Consider the following 20,988-nt stretch of genomic DNA (forward strand, 5'->3'; position numbering starts at 1 on the left):
TGTAAACGAACAGAGATCATTCTGTCGTTTTTGAGATTGCATCCAAGTACTGCATTTCGGACTCTCTTGTTGACCATGATGGCTACTCTATCATGTAGCAAATAGTAGTTTTTAAATGCTTGCCTATCCAGATAACCTTTTTATCAGATACAATTTTCCCAGCATCAGTTGGGGACCAGGGCTGATCCATGTTTTCGCTGATGCAAGGCAAAAAATACAGATAAAACAGCCAGCCTGTCTATCTACCTATCTATCTTTCTATCTTGGTATAAGGTCACCAACTAACTGTCTCTTCTTGGGAAGAACTGCCTTTATGCAGCTGTTTTCTCTTTTAAAAGGTTTAAGTATAAAATACTCTTTTAGGAACTTGTGGCGAGAATATTGAGAGTATAAAGTAGCAAAATGAAAAGTTAGCAACCCTGTGTTGGCCCCCTACCCTTCTTGTTTTTGTTTTTTCCTATTTGTTGATGAAATTCAGCAGTCAGGAAGCAGTGCAAGAACAGCAGTGATCTAATAGGAAGAGTTCTGGTTTAGGAGGTAGGAGACGCCACCCTGTGCCTGGGGGCAGGCTGCTAACACCTCCTGTGCCTCCATTTCTTTAGGTGTAGTGAAAGTGAAAGTCGCTCAGTCGTGTCCAGCTCTTTGCGACCCCGTGGACTATACAGTTCATGGAATTCTCCAGGCCAGAATACTGGAGCAAGTAGCCCTCTCCCTTCTCCAGGGAATCTTCCCAACCCAGGGATCGAACCCAGGTCTCCGTCACTGTAGATGGATTCTTTACCAGCTGAGCCACCAGGGAAGCCCTTCTTTTAGTGTAAAATAGTAGTCATAATTCCTACATTGAGGGTTGTTGTGAGGAGTAGATGAGATGTTATTTCATATCAAAGCGCTTGGCCGATAATAACAAGCAGTAAATTGAGGCTTTCAAAACTAGACTGTAAAAGTACTTTAGACATTCCAAGGCACTGCCCAGCTATAAGGTGCTGATTATTAGCAAGAATTTGCATTTTTCAAACATCAGTCAGATGATGAAGACCTTCCAAATTGAAAATGCATGTGTTATCACAGTAGCTGTAAATCTTTCACTGCACAGAGCACATAAATGATGCCAACAAAGCTGGTTTATTATTCACAAGCTGGCATGAATTATAATACAGGACATAGTCCCAGTCTAGTTACACCACGTGCTTCTTTTCTGTAAGTTAGGAGTGAACTTTGAAGGGATGTTTTTGTTGAAACTGCTGGAAAATTTGCAAAAATGGCTCAAGTATAGAGTTTCTTTTTATCTTTCCTTTTCTCTCTTTTTTTCCCTTTACAGCCTAAGAAGCCTAAAGCCCCAGACAATCCATTTCACGGCATTGTTTCCAAGTGTTTTGAGCCGCATCTCTACGTGTACATTGAGTCCCAGGACAAGTGAGTTGACAACCATTTTGCTGCTTTCTCCTGCCATTTCTCCCGCCTCGAGTCAGGGAGGGGCCTCACAAGGGCACAGCTCCTTTTAGAGGTTGAAGGAGGGACTTGGCATGCCCATGACCCTCCCTGGAAAGCTGCTAAGGATACTTTTTGGTTTTTGAGTGTTATGATGTATTATGTCTATCAATCTCAGAAGCCTGAATGTGACTCTAAGGCCCTCCCAAACAGGTCCCAGCACCTAGTTCCGAGATGGGCCTGAGCCCTTACGTCTGCATGTCAGCCTGCCAGGCTTTACGGTGTGAGGTGCTGAAAAGTGGAGAATGAAAGCCTCAACTCTGATGTATATGTTTTCAAGTATAATTTGTTTAACTTTTCATTTTGAAATCATTTAGATTCACCAAAAAGTTATAAAAGAATTCTCTTACATCCTTTGTCCAGAGAATGGTGGTGGTTGTTTAGTTGCTAAGTCAAGTCTGACTCTCTGTGACCCCATGGACTGTAGCCCACCAGGCTCCTCTGCCCATGGGATTTCCAAGGCAAGAATACTGGAGTGGGTTGCCATTTCCTTCCCCGGGGGATCTGCTGACCCAGGAATTGCACCCACGTCTCCTGCATTGGCGGGCGGGGTCTTTACCCCTGCACCACCTGGGAAGCCCCCAGAGAATGGCAGCAGCTTATAGAACCGCAGTGATCAAAATCAGGGAGGTGCTGCTCTCCCCTGCATGTCCTTCCTCTGGTCCAAGACCCAGTCATGCGTTTAGTTGTCAGGTCTCCTTAGTCTCCTTTAAGCTTGAACAGTTCCTCAGTCCCTTCTTTGTCTTTCATGACCTTGACGCTTTTGAAAAGTGTTTGACCAGCTCTTTTGTCCAAAGCCCTCAATTTCTGTTTGTGATGTTTCCTCTTGATTAAATCCAGATTATGTGTTTGGGGCAAGAACACCACAGAGGTGACATTGTGTCCTCCTCAGTGCTCAGCACACGATGTCAGGAGGGGCATCTCACGTGGCTTTGTCCTGTTACTGCTGAGGTTGACCTTGACCAGTTGCTGAAGTGGTGTCTGCCAGCTTTTTCCCAATAAAGCTGCGCTTTTGCTTTATAATAAGTATTTTGTGGGGGGATACTTCAGGACCACGTAAGTGTCCCCTGTCTCGTCACTTCGCCCCTCATTGTCACAGCTCTTGACAATTCCTGCCTGACAGTGATTACTGTAGTGTTTGCCAAACACTGTGGGTTTCTATCATTTCTTCTACATTTACTCATTGGAATTCTACTACAAGGAAGAGCTTCCTCTTCTCCCCCACTTGTTGGTTTGTTTGTTTTTGTCTGTTTGGACTGATGGCTTCTTATTTTCTTTGATGGATTATCATCCCTTTAATATACATGCTTTTTACAAGTGCAGGGGCTCCAGAAAATGCTTACCAAGCAGCCCACTGCAACCACAGCCAGTTGAATATGGTCATGAGTGCTCTCACAGCCAGCAGAGTGTGGTCATGTTCCAGTATCCACTTCTATGCTCTCTTCATCCCTGAATCTCTGTCCACAGCCAGAGCAACTGTGGAAGGCCCAGTCTGGAAAGGCCAGGTTTCTGAAACAAGTCGAACTGACTGGAGGCAGGCTGGTCCAGGCTTCGAGAAGAGGCCCTGTAGCCTAAAGTGTATGTTTAGGAGGACCAGAGAGCGGCTCACAGGGGACGGCAGCGGCTCTAAGAAGCTCCTCAAGGGGCGTTCTCTGGGAAAGCACTTAGGTCCTGAGCTCTAGTCCTTCCCCCTCTTTTTTTTTTTTAATGCTTCTTTCATTTTAGCACATTCTTACTTAAAAGTATATTCCAAGGGTAAACCAGAAAATTAAGAGAACATTTCAAGTGGGTATTTGTGTCTTACCTGGAACATTATTGTTCTTCAACAATTTTATTTTATTGTTGTTCATTCGCCAAGTTGTGTCCGACTCTTTGTGACCCCTACCCCATGGACTGCAGCACCCCAGGCTCCTCTGTCCTTCATTATCTCCCAGAGTTTGCTCAAACTCATGTCCATTGAATTGGTGATAGGTTGCTTCTATTCTTTTCTTCGTTGAGTACAAAATGAATATTTTGTAATCATATTACAAATTACATATTAAAACCCCAGAAGATTAATTTGTGAAAGAGCTTCTATGTTAACAAAAACAACCTCCTCCCTGCCACCTACCCAGCAAAAAAAAAAGTTGCCTTGACATCTTTTGCCTTGTAAAGCCTCAGTTTTCCTCCTGCTCTCTATCCATTTGGCTTACATCCATAGGCGTGCAGAAGGGCAGACTACTAAAATCAAGTTTAAGGAATTATTTCCTCATCTGTTAAATAGTTACTATTATTTTTTTTTTAAAAACATCCTGTCTTCTGCATTCACAAAGTTTTTTCTCAAGATTACTAATAAGACACCTCTGCAGGAAAGGAAAAAGGAGCTGCTATTTGCCTGTTAGATGAACAGGTCTTGAAGCAGCCCACCTGTATGACTATTATGGGCCAAACCCCTATCTTCTCTTATCAATCCAAGTTCTTATTTTTAGAAAGGCTTGAAAGCTGTTGGGTCCAGAGTTTAAAGTGCATATCTGAGATAACCATGTGGTTTCCCCAAACCTGTCCAGTTTAAGAAAAAAAAAAAGTCATTTTGTAGATTATCTGGTATCATCCTGGGATCCGCTCTTCTCACATGGCCTCAATTCATATAAAGCACACTCATTGTTCATGAGGCTTTGGGCAAAGGGCCAGCCCTCCCTTCCTTAGGGACTCTCCATTTCTCTCTGAAAAAATGCAGTGCTGGCCCCTCAGCCTGCCGCCTGGCCTCGCCGGAACGCTCCACAGCACGAGGGCAGTAGCGGAAGCTTCTCATAGGACAACTGCGTAGGCTGGGCTGCTCTCGCTCCAGAATAAGCAGCAAAAGCTGGGAGCAGGAAATCAAGTTCAAGAAACCCATTTCCTCATCTGTTACAGGAGAGCATCAAACAGAATAATGCCTAAAGCAGTGGGTTGTTACCCTTGAGTCATAGACCCCTCCGAGAACCAACCAAAACCACAGGCCTCTTTGCCAAAAAAAAAAATCCACGTGAACCCACACGGTATCTTGAGTACAGTTTCAAGAGGTTCTTCAAAGTCCTTCCTAAAGTCAGAGAATCCTAAGACTGGGGAAGGAACTCAAGTGGGCACTGACTGGGGGCAAATCACTACTCCTATTGTAGCTCTGCAAGGAGGAAAACCTGAGGCCATTCACAAGCTCCCCGAGGACAGAGACCCAACCCAAGGTAGTGGAAAGAGCATGGGCCTGGGTGCCAGACAGACCTGCACTTGCATCCAAGCCCTGCACCCCCTGCCTCGGGCCCCCAGCTCTGGTCCTCACCTCTCCGAGTCTGTTTTACACCCTCTACAGTTGAGTGAATAAAGCCCCGCTGGCAGGATTAGCGGCGAGGGTGAAATGATACGACATGTCGGCACCTGGCACAAGAAAACAGGGCTCAGGAGCCGCGTCTGCCCTGCCCTTCTGGTGACCCAGTTCCAGGTTCTCAGGTGCTTGGGTGGCCTGGTCGGTGCTGCCAGCTCTCGGCTGAGCCTGGCGTGGGGTCCACTCTCTCATCTCTGTAGCGCCCTCCCTACCTGGGGAGAGTCCTGGCAGCACCTGCCCCAGCCCAGGGTCCAGCAGCAGCAGGAGGACAGCGGAGCCAGTGCCCAGGGAGGAGGCAGGAGCGGGGCTGTCCCGAAGTCACCTCTCACCCGGCTGGGCCGAGCTGTCCTTCCATGCCCTGAGCCGGTGTCTCAGTTTTTGTTTATGTCCAAGGAGGAAGTTAGTTGTATCTCTTCTACTCTTGGAGATGTAGTCATTTTTTTTGGCTCACTCTTGCAGAAGCGATTTCTCTCCATAACCACTTTTCCTTCACTCCATTCAGTGACATTTTCAGGCTGAGAAATTATTAGTGACTCCATTTCTGCCCATTTGATTTCTCTCCATAACCACTTTTTCTTCACTCTGTTCAGTGACATTTTCAGGCTGAGAAATTATTAGTGACTCCATTCCTGCCCATTCTCCTGAGTTCTCTGTAATAGCTTTTGTTGAAATAGAGCCTGCCACTGCTTCTAGCTTGGTCAAGCCTAGAGTTTCCTGTAAAAAGACGTTGCTTATCATTTGTTTTGAATTAACTTCTAACTTTCAAAAGAGTTCCAAGAATTGTACACAGAGCTCCTGTGAATCCTTCACCCAGATTCTTCCATTAACAGCTGTCCCTCCCACCTCTGAGCAGACACACTCACAGACAGACACATTCTCATGTATATATACACATTGTTTTTTGTTTGTTTATTAGTCTCTTAAGTCGTGTCCGACTCTTTTGTGACCCTATGGCCTGTAGCCCGCCAGGCCCTTCTGTCCATGGAATTTTCCAGGCAAGAATACTGGAGTGGGTTGCCATTCCCTTCTCCAGGGGATCTTCCCCACCCAGTATTAAACCCATGTCTCCTGCATTGGCAGGCGGATCTTTTCTACTGAGCCACCTGGCAGCCCCACATAGCCGCAGTGTAGTCATTAAAGTCAAGAAGGTAGCGTTGACACAGCACTTGCATTGAATCCATAGACCCCATTCGCTTTCCCTGTTTGTCCCACTCCTGTTTTTTATAGATCCCAAATCCATTCCAGGATCGCAGGTTACATTTATTTGTCACAACTCTTGGTTCCATCCAGAAGAATAACTTATTCTTTTCTTTATCTTCCATAGCCTGAAAATTTTTGATGAGTGCAGGCCAGTTACTTTGTGGAATGTCCCTCAGTCTGGTTCTGACTGCTGCAGACTCGTGACTCATGATTCATACAGAAGTGGTGCCGTGTTTTTCTCAGTGACTCCTGTCATGAGACATACAGCGTCAACGTGTCTCATAACTTGTGCTGCTCATTTTTACTACTTGGTGTAGATGGTATCGGCCAGGTTAATTAATAAGTATTTAATAAGTGTTAATTACTTAACCTTGAACCCATATAAATAGCTTTTTTCTCATACTTTACTTACTTATTTTACCATTCGTTAATGACATTTGTCTGAATCCTTTATTACTAAGAGAGTTGCCATGTAATTATTTTTCTAATCCCATCATTCCTTCTGCATTTCTTCTAAGAAACAGCTTTCTCTTTTCTCCATTTATTTATCAGCATGGACATGTGGATTCCTATTTTATTCAGTGGGTTTATAGCCATTACTATCTTTTTATCTTTTAACTTTATGTTGGAATAAATTTAGACCTAAGAAAAGTTTCAAAAATAGTGCAGATATTCCATATTCCCTCTCGTAAACTCCTCCATGTTCGCATCTTACATAACTGTAGTATAGTTATCATCAAAACCAGCTGGTTAACCCTGATACAGTACTAGTCACTTAACTCCAGGCCTTATTTGGGTTTTACCAGTTTTTCCACTAATGTTCTTCTTCTCTTCCAGGGTCCATCATTATTTGTTTTAATGGTCAAATTGTCCTTGACTTGGCCCCTTCCAGCTGGGTTTCCATCCTTTTTGTATGCCCCTAGTGTTTTTTGAGCACTTTCTTTCTGGCACAGCAAAATACACCAGGCTCATCTTGTACTTTCCTAACTCAGCCCCGGAGTCATCCATTTTTCCAGGATCCCTCGTTCCCTTGGCGGGAGATGTTTAGAAACTAAGTGCTGCTCATCAGGTCTGTTCATTACTGCTTGAGTACCGTGCTTCTAGGTCCTCCATGCTGAGGGAGCTAAGAAATACATGTATGTGTATATTTTTATCCTTTTATACCTATTTATGTATTTAAACCCATCAGTCTATGCCAGTAACTCCAATTCTAACCTAACACCACAGCGGTTACTGGAGCCTCCCTGTTCCCACGTCTGTAACTGCTCTCTACAGCCGTGAGAAACTTGTTCCCAGTATTTTCCATTTAGTTATATATCTGCTCTGTTGGGTTATCTGGGGTTGGGGCTCTCCAACCCCACTGACCACACCAGAGCCAACCCTCCTGTCCCAGTCAAAAGGAAGGGGTATATGTGTGCTAAATCGCTTCAGTCGTATCTGACTCTGTGATCCTGTGGACTGTAGCTCACCATGCTCCTCTGTCCATAGGTTTCTCCAGGCAAGAATACTGGAGTGGGTTGCTGTGCCCTCCTCCAGAGGATCTTCCTGACCCAAGGATGGAACCCGCGTCTCTTAATGTCTCTTGCACTGGCATGCAGGTTCTTTAGCCACCTGTGAAGCTTGCATGTACCCTTGGATGAACAAGCTGTCTACCTTCCTGGGGTCTTAAGCTGCTTCGCCCACACTCATCCTCTTGCCCACTTTTTCTGACTACCATCTTCCTCTTTTGGAGCCACCTCTCCTGTACTTTCCAATTAAAATACCATTTCTATGAATGCTGCCTGCAGATCCACCAGGAAAAACAGCCTTGGTCATCCTTACCTAAGCTTGGTCTGCAGTGTGGTTTTCCTCTCTGTGTTTTAATCTTTCCCTCTATTGCCATCGTCTGAAGTAGTCTTTGTTCCCAGGTGGCTTTTCGTATCAGCGGCACTCCCAGCAGTATTCTACATGGCTCCCCTGAAATGCTCATACAGTTCTTGGGTTAAAAGCTCAAGTTACAGGGAAGAAGGCAAAAGACGCCATCCACACCCATGATGTCTTTCTTTAAGCTGGCGAGAAAGTGAATCCGAGCAGTCATTGAGACACCACAGGTCTGTGTAGCGCTTTTGAGATTTGAAATCAAAGCCTTGGGTAGTTGATAGAGCTTGGCTTGGGAGTCAGGCCCCAGTTCAAATTCTAGCTCCAATAAATTCTGTGACCTAGGGCAAGTTATATTATTTTTCTCAGCATCAGTTTTTTCATTTTTAAAATGGGGGTATTAATGCCTTCTGATCAGGGCTGCTTTGAGGGTTAAATGAGATTGTATTTATAACGCACGCAGCAAGGTACCTAGTTTATAGGCTTACAGCCTAGGGTAAGAGAGAGACCAAAAACCCATTTTGGAACACAGCGTGGAGGGGTGAAAGGTACGACACTGGCTTGCTGTGGGAATTCAGATGTGTGTGAACCTAACTGCAGGGATCTTCTGCCTCGGCCAGCCCGCGCCATCTTCCCATCCTCTGTCTCTCACATCGTATTCTGTACTTTTTTTTTTTTAAGAAATTTTTTGGGGGGATGTGTACTAGAATTGAAACCGGGCCCTCCTGCATTGGGAGCATGCAGTCTTAGCTACTAGACCACCAGGGAAGTCCTTTATACTTCTGACTCTAGGCCTTTATTCTTTCACCTGAATCTGCTATGGAATTTTCTGTCTGATTTCCTCTCATATTTTCTTTGTCTAAAACAAATTGTTTGTAGTGTCTGTACTGCAAAACTAGCAATTTATTGGCATCTTGAGATCTTAAGATCATAAGCATGAAGGTCCTGTCTCCCCTAATAGGATACTGTGTCTTTATCCTCACAGCACCATGAGCAGGACTTAACCCTTTATAAATGTTTATTTGATTGTGATTGCTTTAGGGCTTAAAGGGCAAGTCTACAATTCCATTCAACAGGTCAGCATGCGCATGTCCCTTTCTCCAGTAGCTCTTCCTATAAGGTCATGCCGAAACTCAGGGTAGCACTTGGTGTCTGGAAGAAGTGGTAGCTTTTTTTTTTTTTAGGTGAACTCATTTTTATCTGATACAGCCCACAGCACTTTGCACATACTAAGTGCTCCGTCAGTTTTTGATTGGTTTGGACCCACTGTGCCAGCTCATGCACCTTGCCCTTCCCATCTGGGTGACTCTTCCTCTTCTCTTCCGTGAAGCTGCTTGATTGCTCGTTTTCCAGTGTCTCGTGTGGCATAGCAGCATGCTGATGAAGAGTGCTAGGTGAAAGAGGGGGGTGGGATGCTCTGGTTTATTTCTCATTCACACCAGAGAACAGTGTCCAAAGTAACCCAGTGAACATCCTGCAAAATGTGGAAGATTGTTAGAGCTTTGTTTATGAGGAAATTTTTGTCTCTGTTCTATGATCATAATTGATTTACAGTCTTACTCATCAGCTTGGCTCTGAAATAGGAGGCAGATGAGGAAGTATCCTGGCTTCAGCTTCCAGGGGAATTAGATGAGAGGGTCAAGTAAAAATGCTTCAGAGCTCTGGCCCCTGTTTTGGTAGGTACGATGGACCCAGAGGTTAGAGTCTCTCATAGAAGGGCTCTAGTGGAAGCCTTGCCTGCTGTTCTGAGGTCTCCTCTGTGCAGCAGCCCTGCCCCACCTCGCCCTTCCATTCCCACCCTTTAGGGACAAGATGTGGAGGTTGGGCACCAACATAATTTGGAGATTAGTTTCACACATAAGCATGAAGGGGGAGGAGCAGAAGTAACAGAGACCTTATCCCTGCTCTCAAGAATCTTATAATAACATGCGTGACACAGAGAAGATTCTACCACTGTAGAGCAAGTAGCTTTCACCTTTTGTACCAACTTCACCTTAAAAGAAGGGACTGGCTACAGGACTATCTCAGGAAGGATCTGAATTTACCCTGGAGATCAGTGAGAAAGACAGCCATTCCTGATGAGCATTGCCCACTGCAGGCTCAGGATGGGAGAAGGTCAGCATGTTTCCAGGATAAGTGACATCCTCACACAGTATAGTAGTGTATTTTTTTAAAAAGTGTCAGGGTTACAGATGCCAGAAATTGCAATTATATAGAGGATGGGCGTGAGTAGGGGTTGTCTGGGTGCCCCCTGAGCTGAGCTAGGAGGGCAGTGGACAGATGGCGACGGGAGAGACACCAAGGAAGGCATCCAGGCAAAGGCGCAGAGTTGGGGGCTAGAGATGGAGTCCAGCTGAAGCGTGGGGACACCGTGGAGAAGTGGGAGATTAAATGGAAAGGTGAGGCAAGAAGAGGGTGTGAGGAAGGGGGATGGTCACCCTGGAGCTTTCCAAAGTCAAGCTCCTCCTTGGCTTGCTGACCATCGCCACCGTCACAGTGCACCAGCCTAGGCCTGACGTCCTTTGAGGGCAGAGTGACTGTATCTGGACATCATAAGCTCATAGTAGCAAAAGCTTTTGGGTAAAGTGTCAATCTTCCCCTGTTCGTGCTAATTGATACTGCGTGTGGTTCTTGTCTTTTTCTTCTTGACGTTTATATAAATACATGTAAAAAGCACAGCTGGTTTCCTGTAGCCTCAGACAGCAACCTAAAAAGATGCAGAATGTCAGGGCGGGTGGGAACACCCTCCCCTTCCCCATGTTTCATACAGCATAACTATGCAGGGACCAATTAATACAGGCCTGTGGGATGCGAACAGTGATGACTCAGTGTGACTGAGGCAAACTCAGTGACGTTCGAATGGGAAGTGGGCGAAAATTAAAACCATCATCACCACCGTGACCTGGGACAACCTGGAGCCACTCAATAGTTTCTCTCCTCTCAGAATTTCTTGCACCTTTAATTCCAGAAGTTTTAAGAATAAACTACATTAAAGGAGAAAGAGAGCATTTTTTTGTAAAGAGTATTTCGTTACAGTTCCTCTTCGTTTAGGTATCTGTCTGCTGGGAATCTTTAGGTTATTGTTATTTTTCAGTTGCTAAATTGTATCCGACTCTTTGCAATCCCCTGGACTGTAGCCTGCCACAGTCCTTTGTCCATGGGATTCCCCAAACAAGAATACTGAAATGGGTTGCCATTTCCTTCTCAGGGAACTTCCCAGATCAGGGATCGAACCCACGTCTCCTGCTTGGCTGGTGGATTCTTTATCATTGAGCTACCTGGGAAGCCCACGTTTAGGTTAATGATGTCTAAGTATTTGTTGACATTATACCTTTTGTGTTTGAGGAGTAGTAGGGTAGAGTGGAGAGCTTCCCAGGTGGGACTAGTGGTAAAGAACCTGCCTGCCAATGTAGGAGATGTAAGAGACATGGGTTCGATCCCTGGGTAGGGAAGATCCCCTGAGGGCATGGTAACCCACTCCAGTATTCTCACCTGGAGAATCCCATGGACAGAGGGATTCTCTGGCAGGCTACTGCAGGCTCACAGAGAGTCAGACACAGCTGAAGCGATGCATGCACGCACAGGGTAGGTGGGTAAAAACCATGGGGTTTGGAGGCAGGCTGCTTGGTTTTTAATCCTGCCTCCCCCACTGTCTGGCTGTATGACTCTGGACAAGGTCCTTTTCTGTTCCTTGCTTTGTAAAAAGGAGGTTAGTGTTAGTCCCTAGGTCATAAGGTTATTTGTGATGATCAAGTGAAATTCAATGAAGTGATGCTTACAAAGAGCTGTGCAGCATAAGTGCTCAGAAAATGATGACTGTCATGATGTAGGGTTTCACTTCTGGCAAGAGAAGCTGACTAATATGGTACTAGGACCAGGGCACACAGCTAAGCAGTAGATTCTAGGCTCAGCTTTGCCACTAAATTGTGTGACCAACTTTCCAGGCCTTCATTTTGTCATCTCTTAGAGTGTCCAGTAATACCTTGTGTTTCCTCCAGGGGTTTGGGATCAACTGTGACCATGGAATGCCTTGAAAAGTGTAAAGCAGCAGACAAATGCCAAATTTTGTCATCGATGTTATTATGGGGTGGGGGGAGGTGGTGGTGGTGGTGGTGGTTGGTTGATGATACTGATAAAGATGGGTCCAATTTTTTTAGTGTTTTAAATTAATTGTTTTTTATTGAGGTATAGTTGATTCACATTATTGTGTTAATTTCAGGTATGCAACAAAGTGATTCAACTATATAGGTTGATTCTTTTCCTATATAGGTTATTATAAGATATAGAATGTTGTTCCCTGTGTTATACAGTAAATCCTCGTTAATTGTCCATTTTATATACAGTATGTTAATCCCATGCTCCTAATTTTTCCCCACCCCTTCTTTCCCCCTTTGATAATCATACGTTTGTTTTCTGTTTGTGAGTCTGTTTCTGTGAACAGGTTATTTCTGAATATAAGTGATATCATGTAATATTTGTCTTTGATTTATTAAAATGGGTCCAGTTTTCAATGTAACAAGCATGAGGAGTGATTTCCTGGTGGCAGTCAAGCACAATTGCTTTCTCCTTGTTGAACTAAAATGACGTTTCACGTTTTCTTCCTCCTAGAAACCTTGGAGAGCTGATAGATCGGTTTGTGGCCGATTTCAAGGCCCAGGGCCCACCTAAGCCCAACACGGACGAGGGGGGTGCCGTGCTCCCCAGCTGCGCCGACCTCTTCGTCTACTACAAGAAGTGCATGGTGCAGTGCTCGCAGCTCAGTACTGGGGAGCCCATGATCGCCCTGACCACTATTTTCCAGAAGTACCTCCGCGAGTATGCCTGGAAAATCCTCTCTGGCAACCTGCCCAAGTGAGTTCCCGTTCTTCCTGGTGTGAGTGGTGAAGTAAGCTTCTGAATATACCTAAATATGGAAATCTTTGAGGAAATCCATTCTGAAGTTGTTTATTGAACTGCTAAGAATATCAGGAAAATCCCCTGATGGAGTTTCTAAGGGCCTGAGATGGTTTCCTCTCGAGTGGGATCCCCTAGCCAATCAGAACCGTCACAGGAAATGCCCGCTCTGGCATTTCCTAGCATAGGTCACATCCTAGCACGGTGGACTCCAGGGTGTCAGTCTTATTATAGATGGATTTAGTTCACGTGGATTCAGTGATTCAGGGATAAGTACTTGGCGAAAAAAATGTGGGGTGATGGTAGAGATGACTTTTGAACAGTAAGGGCAGTTTCATTCAGGCCAGAGTCTCTCTTATGACATCCTGCTGTCTTGGATGGAGCCTAATATGTAAAAGTGTTGGGAGGTTGTGGGGAGGTCATTGTATAGCAGAGCTCCTAATTATAGTGACTTGTCTATATTATTCTGGGGCACTAAAACATCGTTATATTTTTTATTATGTGTGAGTATTCAGTTGCTCAGTAGTGTCCGACTCTTTGAGACCCCATGGACTGTGCATGGGATTTCCCAGGCAAGACCCCAGTCTCCCCTGTTCATGGAATTTCCCAGGCAAGGACACCGGAGTGGGTTGCCATTTCTTCCTCCAGGGGATCTTCCTGACCCAGGGATCGAACTCATGTCTCTGGAGTCTCCTACATTGGCAGGTGGATTCTTTACCACTAGTGCCACGTGGGAAGCCCATATTTCTTATCACTTAAAATAAAATGGATCGTTCAACTAGAATTTTAGAGATACTTGGGATATATAGTAATTTCTACTATAATAGAATATGATCTAAAGCAATGCTTCAGAATTTAGTAATTATAAATCTTCCCCATAGCTAAATTCAGCAGTTCTGGAATGAGCTGCTGTCATGGTCACTAAAATGTACCATATATAGGAGTTTTACATTATTAGGAGGAAAGAAAAGCCCTAGGCTCTGCAAGACATTTAAAGTTAACAGGTAATATTTCACCAATGAGGATTTATTTGAATATGATTAACATTATTTTTAAGTTTTTAATAACTGGTATCCTGATTTTCAAAATAACGTAAGTTTGTTATAGTTTGGAAAACACAGAAGGGCACAAAGATGAAGATTTAAAAAAAAAAAAAAACCACCACCCAGAGAAGACAAATTGAACTTTTCAGTACATTTTTCTATTCTCTATATATGTCATGTGTGCAACTGTGTGCTTTTGTTTATTTGTTTGACAGGATTGGGACTGCAGTGCTTATAGTTAGGTTTGTACCCTGCTGCTTTCACTTCACATCATGCTGTGTGCATTTTTCTGTGTGTATTAGTCAGTGTCACAGCAGGAAACAAATGGTACACGGCTGGGGTGTATTGTCAGTAAAGCCACTGTTCAGAGCAGTGGGGCAGGTGAAAGGAACCAGCGGAGGCCTCTGAAGCACCAAACACTTGGGTGATTGTTACTCCCTTAAAATTCTTCTGAGAGCTGGGGCTGTGGACAGAGGGCTGCCCCATGGAACTGTGGCCAAAGGTGGTCACTGCCAGGACCATGCTGAAGCAGAGGGAGCAGGAGCGCTGGTTGTCACTCAGACTCCTCTCTGCCTAACTTCTCTGACTTGCTGTGGCCATGGCTGTTGGCAGAAACCAACAGGAGACCAGAGGGCCGGGGAGCCCGGGACATAAGTGTGTGGAAGTCAGTCTGCCACACAGAAGAGAAGAGCAGAAAACAGTTAGCACAGTAAAAATATTCATCCAGCACTTGTGTTGTTGTTTTTTTTAAATTGAGTTGACTGCAGCCCGGTTCTTAGTTGCAGCCTGCAGAATCTAGTTCCCGGACCAAGGAGCGAATCTGGGCCCCCTGCCTTGGAAGTGCAGAATCTTAGCCACTGGACCACCAGGGAAGTTCCAGTCAAGACACTTTTTTAACATCATGAACATCATGATGCCGAGATGTTCCCACATGCAGAAGACCCTGAGTTAACTTCTGAGATTTTTTTTTTTTTTGACCATTCTCTTAATTGACCATTTACATTGGGTTCACTATTTTGGTATTTCAAATAACACTCAGAAAAGCATCCTTGAACAGAGGTAGAACTACTGGGTCAAACAGTCTAAAGATTTTTTTCTAAGCTCCTGAAATATACTTCCAAAATGGTTACACAGTTGCTTCTAACCCATAGTGGAAGAGAGGGCCATGTCCTTATATCCTTAGAGGTACTAAAAAAAAAAAAAATTAAGATGTCTTCAAATCTTTAATTACCAAGAAGACTGGCAAGTTTAGGATTTTTTTTTTTTTTTTTTAAGGAAAAGAATCTCTCCTTTTTTATTTTTTTAAGGGTAAGTGTCATTGAATTCTCTTTCTAAAAAGTGGAATCTTGGACTTGTCTGGTGGTCCAGGGGTTAAGACTACGCACTTCTGCTGCAAGGGGTGCAGGTTTGACCCCTGGTCAGGGAACTAAAATAGCCTGCATGCCACACAGTATGGCAAAAAAAAAAACAAAAACAGAATCTCACAGTTTAAATTTTATAACTACAGGAAATTATTTTAAAAACTGCATTTTCCTATATTGTGATCACATGATTAGATCAATAGGAAGAGATGAGATGCTTTTGTGTTTCTTGAGGCAGTCAGGACTTTGGCCAGGAACCGTGTGTTAACCTTCGCTCTTGAACCCCTCCACAAGCACAGATTCCCAGGCAGACTTTTCTGAACTGAGAAAAACAATTGGGGAACCAGCTCTTGTGCTCTGGGTGATCCTGAATGAGCTGTGCAGATCAGGAAATTCCAGGCTAAGCAAAGAAGCCGCTGAGCAGCCTTCTCTCTGAGCCTGAGCGTCATCGTAGTTAATATGACTGACAACTGGCTCACTGTTGGGATTGTCTCTTCCTATTTCTGATGGTCAGAGAGCTTTAAACACATGACCGTCAAGGTCAGGTCACTCGGAAGGGCCTCGTTGTGTGAGGATTTGTTTGGGCCACGTCCAGCCTTTCCTTCCCCCTTTTCTTTTTCTTAAGATGTGCTGTTTCCAGGTCAGGAAGCCAGGGAGAGGTCCCGGCCTGACTAGTTCCTGTTGCTTTTCCTCAGAACCACAAGCAGCAGTGGCGGGCTGACCATCAGCAGCCTGCTCAAGGAAAAGGAGGGCTCCGAGGCGGCCAAGTTCACCCTGGAGGAGCTCTGCCTCATCTGCAGCATCCTGAGCACTGCAGAGTACTGCCTGGCCACCACCCAGCAGGTTAGCCACCCCAGCCACCCACGTGCCCCCTCCTCCTCCTGAGCTGTATGGGCCACCAAGCTCAGGTGGAAGACCACACAACCTCGGGCAGACCCACTGGCCTCCCCCAGGAAACAACTCGAGGTCCAGCCAGAAGACAGACCCAGCAGCCACTGCGCAGAAGGACCGTGTTAAAAGGAGGCTGGGTGAGACTGACCAGCCTCCTCTGGAGCTGTGTAAGCCACTCCGAGGGCATGATGTGCCCTCTTGAAAATAGGTCGGTAGCCTTGTCTCTCATACATGAAAAACAGTAATAGGCTTAGTGGTGCTAGGCCCCAGACTTGGTGGTGCTGAGTCACAACCACTGGTTTTGTTCTCAGGAGGGTTACCAGGCTCAGCAAAAACCCTCTGGGCTCTTATGTGTCTCCTGAAGTTTATGGAGCATTCTCTATTCTGCCGAAACAAATAACCATTGTTTGGATGCTGACGTTCAGGAACCGGGAAGCAGGAAAGGGTGATGCCCCTGCTGGAGCTCCCATTAGCAGAAGGAAGACCCAGAAGAATTTTCCATCCAGCCTTCAACGTGGGATTAGAAGTTCCTTTCCACGTTGGCTCTGGAATTCACCTAAGGTCAAGAGAAAGAAAATAACTGGGGAAGGTTCCGTTCTTCCTCCCTTTGGGGATTTCTTACTTCGCATGCCTAGATCATAGGAAGGCAGGCATGACTTACGGTTCAGACAGTTATAGCTTGGAGCACATGTGAGCCAGAGCAGGAACACAGGAGGCCAGAGAAGAAGGGTCCCCCCAGAACTTCACAGTTAAGGTTAAGCCAGCCAGAGGCGGGGGCAGTAATATGTCCTTCTTGGGGACATGGTCACACTGAGTCACATGGGGAATAACCTGTGAAGTTTTGGCCTTGGAGCCAGAGACAGCCACCTGTTTAGTGTCAGAACTTCCAGGGCAGGACGACAGTATCTATGAGGACCTCCAAGGCAGGACCCAGAGTTCTTTGATGAAGAAGCATGATTTTAACTATTCTCTGTGTATGTGCAGAAAGAGAAACACACACATATAAATAGGGTATTTTAAAAGTAAAATAACCATGATACCAAAAAGAACTATGCAATCAATGACTCTCAATCCCATCACCCTCAAATAATCATATTAGCAATTTGGAGCCTTTCTTTCTGTGCTTTTCCGTGAACATAGTTTCATATGTTCTATAATTAACTTAATTCATTTTCATATCCTCTTGTTTTTAACATCACAGTGTTAGCATTTCTCCTGTTGCTATGATGTTTTTCTTGCCATCGTTGTTATGGTTACATAATAGTCCAATAGGGGCTATACCATAAATCATTTAACAGTATCCCTGATAATTGTTTATACTATTTCCAGTTTTTGCTTTTATGAGTAATCCTACAAAGAACATCTAAATATGGTTTGCATTATTTTTTTAAAGGAGATCCTTAGAAGTTCTAGACGAATTAGTAGATCAGAGACCATTCTGATGACTCAACAATAGATGTAGCCAGTTTTTTGTTAGAGAAAATTATTTTTATTGATTATAAAAGTAAATACATTTTTGGCACCTATACTGTGCTCTCTCAATACCATTTTTCACTGAAGGGAACCAGTCATTCCTAGAGAAATAACTAATTCCAGGTCTGAGGAGATATACAAGATGAACCTGGAACATCAAATCATACAAAAAGCAAGACTATGAGAGTCATATAAAAAGGACTCAGGAGCTGTAGCAGGTTTTATGGTACAAAACAATATGTCCAGGTCCTAAGCCCTGGTACCTGTAAATGTGACCTAATTTGGGAATAGAGTCTTTAAAGATGTAATTAAGTCAGAATCTCAAATGAGACAGTCTTGCATTTAGGGGAGCCCTAAATCCAATGACCGGTGTCCTTAGAAAGGAGAAAGTGAAAAGTGAAAGTTGCTCAGTCGTGTCCAACTCTTTGCGACCCCATGGACTATACAGTCCATAGAATTCTCCAGGCCAGAATAATGGAGTGGGTAGCCTTTCCCTTTTCCAGGGGATCTTCCCAACCCAGGAATCGAACCCAGGTCTCCTGCATTACAGGTGGATTCTCTACCAACTGAGCTATGAGGGGAGCCCTTTAGAAAGGAGGGAGAGACTTAACGCACTAAGACATAATGAAGATGCCCACATGAGGGAGGCAGAGACTGGAAGGATGCATCTATAAACCAGGGAACACCAGAGGCTGCCAGCCACCACCAGGAGAGAGAGGACAGGCATGAGATAGTGCTACTTCAGAGCCCCCAGAAGGAACCAGCCCTGCCAGCCCCTTACCTTTGCGTTTTTGGCCTCCAGATTGTGTGAGAGGATACCTTCCTATTTTAAGCTACCAAGTTTGTAGTAATTTATTATGGCAGCCCCAGGAACTTATTACAGGAGCCAGCTTTGCTGGTCAAAGATGAGACATAAAAGTATCACTGAGAATATTAGCTACAGTGGATTGAAAACATCAAATGTGTTTAAATCCATTTGGTTACAATGATATTTTTTTTAATTCAGTTACCACGTTGGAAGATACTAAGAAATCACTGATATGAATTGAATATTGGCAAAAAGAGGGAAAGTTCTTAACCTGCTTTGCCTACCTGACTTGTAGCTCAGGATAACCAAATCACTGACAATGGGTAGTGTATCTTTATAGCGGATTTTCAGCAAATAAATGAAGAAGAAAAGATAGAATTCGAGTAGCATTCTTTTATACCTCCTTAATGGAATAATGGATCTGTCATTGACCATCAGTGGTTGCTGACTTTACAAAAAGAGAGAAAAGCAAACATCAGGTATCTCTTGATGGAAGTACACAGCATCATCATGAAGGAGTTTTCTTTCTGTCTTTTATTTTTAACTGTGCCATGCGGCTTGTGGGATCTTAGTTCCTTGACCAGGAATTGAACCCAGGCCACGGCAGTAAAAGCTCTGAGTTCTAACCACTGTACCACCAGGGATTTTCCATGAAGGGGTTTTCTTTTAAAAAAAAAAAATCTGGGTGTCCCTGGTGGTTCAGTGGCAAAGAATCCATCTGCCAATGCAAGAGACACGGGTTCAATCCCTGGTCCAGAAAGATCCCATATGCCATGGAGCAACTAAGCCCATGTGCCACAACTATTGAGCCTGTGCTCTAGAGCCCAGAAATGACAACTACTGAGCCCACGTGCCCTAGAGCCCAGGCTCCACAGCAGGAGAGGCCATAATGAGAAGCCCTGGCACCACAACTAGAGAAAAGCCTGTGCAGCAACAAAGACTCAGCACATCCAGAAATAAATAATAAGTAAAATCTGTATCTGATCAAGCTACAGTTTACAGGAAATACAAGGGACAGAAGAACTTGCAATTAGTACCTTGTGGATACAATCAGTAAAATCATACCATGAGAAAAGCTACAAGGCAAACAACCCAGTTTCCTTAAGAAAAAACACAGAGGGTTGGAGTTGGGGGGATGCAAGAAGAAATGAAGGGAGAAACCGAAGAGACTTGAGAATCCAAGCAATAAAGAATTGAAAAATAATACTTAAAATACAGTGCCAATAATGTGTCAATATCAGTTCATTAATTGTAACACACTTATTCTTAACAGCTGCGTAAGTGTGCCATTCATTCCTCTAAGAGCTCTTTATGAAGCACTTTTCAGGCACCAGGCACCGTATTTGGTATTAATTCACAGTGGTGAACAGAGTAGACAAATTTCTTACCATGGAACTTAGGACTAATAGAGGAGCCAGATAATATAAGTAAGGAAGTTTTGTGGGAAGTTCTAGGAAAGAAACAGATGTTGCAGTGCTAAGAGAGATTGCCTGCTGAGGTAGAATAGTCAAGGAGGGCCTCCCAGAGAAGGTAATAATGAAATGGAGTCCTGAGTGTTGGAAGGAGGTTGCCTGGAAGGGGTGGGCACTGGGGAGTGGCAAAACAAGGGAGCTGGCATGGTAGGACGAGCAGGGAGAGGGAGAGGAAGCAGGAAGTGTGAAGGCCCTGAGAAGGAAAAGACCCTAGAGTGTTCCAGAACCTTAAGTGGTCACTGTAATTGAAGCCGAGCAGGCAAGGGTAGGGAGAGCAGGATGTGGGCCAGAGAGCTAGAGAGGACCCACATCTTAATTAGAAGTTGGGATAGTTGGGTTTTATTTTCAACGTAATGGGAAAAAGCAGCTGACGGGTTGAAGCTGTTGTGAGCCTGTGCCATAATTTGTCTCCTCAGTCCCTTACAAACATGCAGATTGTTTCTAGTTTTTCACTAATATGAACAACACTAGAATGTGAGCTTTATGAGAAGAGGATCTTATCTGTTTTTGTTCACAAACTACATCATTGCAGAGCCTGGTACAGAATAGATTAGTCTCTCAGTCGTGTCCGACTCTGTGCGACCTCATGGACTGTAGCCCACAAGGCTCCTCTGTCCATGGAATTCTCCAGGCAAGAATACTGGAGTGGGTTGCCATTCCCTTCTCCAGGGGATCTTTCCAACCCAGGGATCGAACCTGTGTCTCTTGCATTGCAGGCAGTTTCTTTACTGTCTGAGCCATCAGGGAATCCTGGCACAGAATAGGCTGTCAGTAAATATCAGTTGAGTTCAAGGCCACTGCAAAGGACTCCTGTACATCTCTGTACCTTGTTCTCATCAGTCATTGAAATATCTTTCTAGATGCAAAATTGCTGGCTGAAAGAGAGTGTATATTTAAATGTTTGCTTTTTAAATAAATTGCCTTCCCAAAAAGTTACATTAATTTACCCACCCCTAAGAGGTATTTTTAAATTTAAGACAAAACATTGGTTATTCATAGAGTTTCTGTGATAAATGGGTTTGGGGCTGCTCAGTGAAGCGATTCCTGGGATGTTTTGAGATATTTACAATTCCCAGTCAGTTGTATTTTTCTTCGAGACGGCTGGGAGCTCAGCCAGTTTCCCTCCTTCGGCTGTAGGCTGATGGAGGCAGAGATCGTGATCCTT

The 20,988-nt window shown here is 44.4% G+C and overlaps 1 protein-coding gene across 2 annotated transcripts in view; it reads left to right on the forward strand.

Moving 5' to 3' along the window:
• VPS53 (VPS53, GARP complex subunit) overlaps positions 1-20,988 on the forward strand; it is a 124,544-nt gene that overhangs the window by 68,338 nt on the left and 35,218 nt on the right. For both annotated transcript variants that reach the window (XM_027517369.1, XM_027517370.1), the window contains exons 13-15: positions 1,319-1,413; positions 12,491-12,733; positions 15,875-16,022. In XM_027517369.1, the coding sequence (XP_027373170.1) occupies positions 1,319-1,413; positions 12,491-12,733; positions 15,875-16,022 (486 nt within the window). The remainder of the gene's footprint in view (positions 1-1,318; positions 1,414-12,490; positions 12,734-15,874; positions 16,023-20,988) is intronic.

The sequence above is a fragment of the Bos indicus x Bos taurus genome, chromosome 19 (assembly GCF_003369695.1).
Source record: "Bos indicus x Bos taurus breed Angus x Brahman F1 hybrid chromosome 19, Bos_hybrid_MaternalHap_v2.0, whole genome shotgun sequence".
In the NCBI taxonomy this organism is placed as follows: domain Eukaryota; kingdom Metazoa; phylum Chordata; class Mammalia; order Artiodactyla; family Bovidae; genus Bos; species Bos indicus x Bos taurus.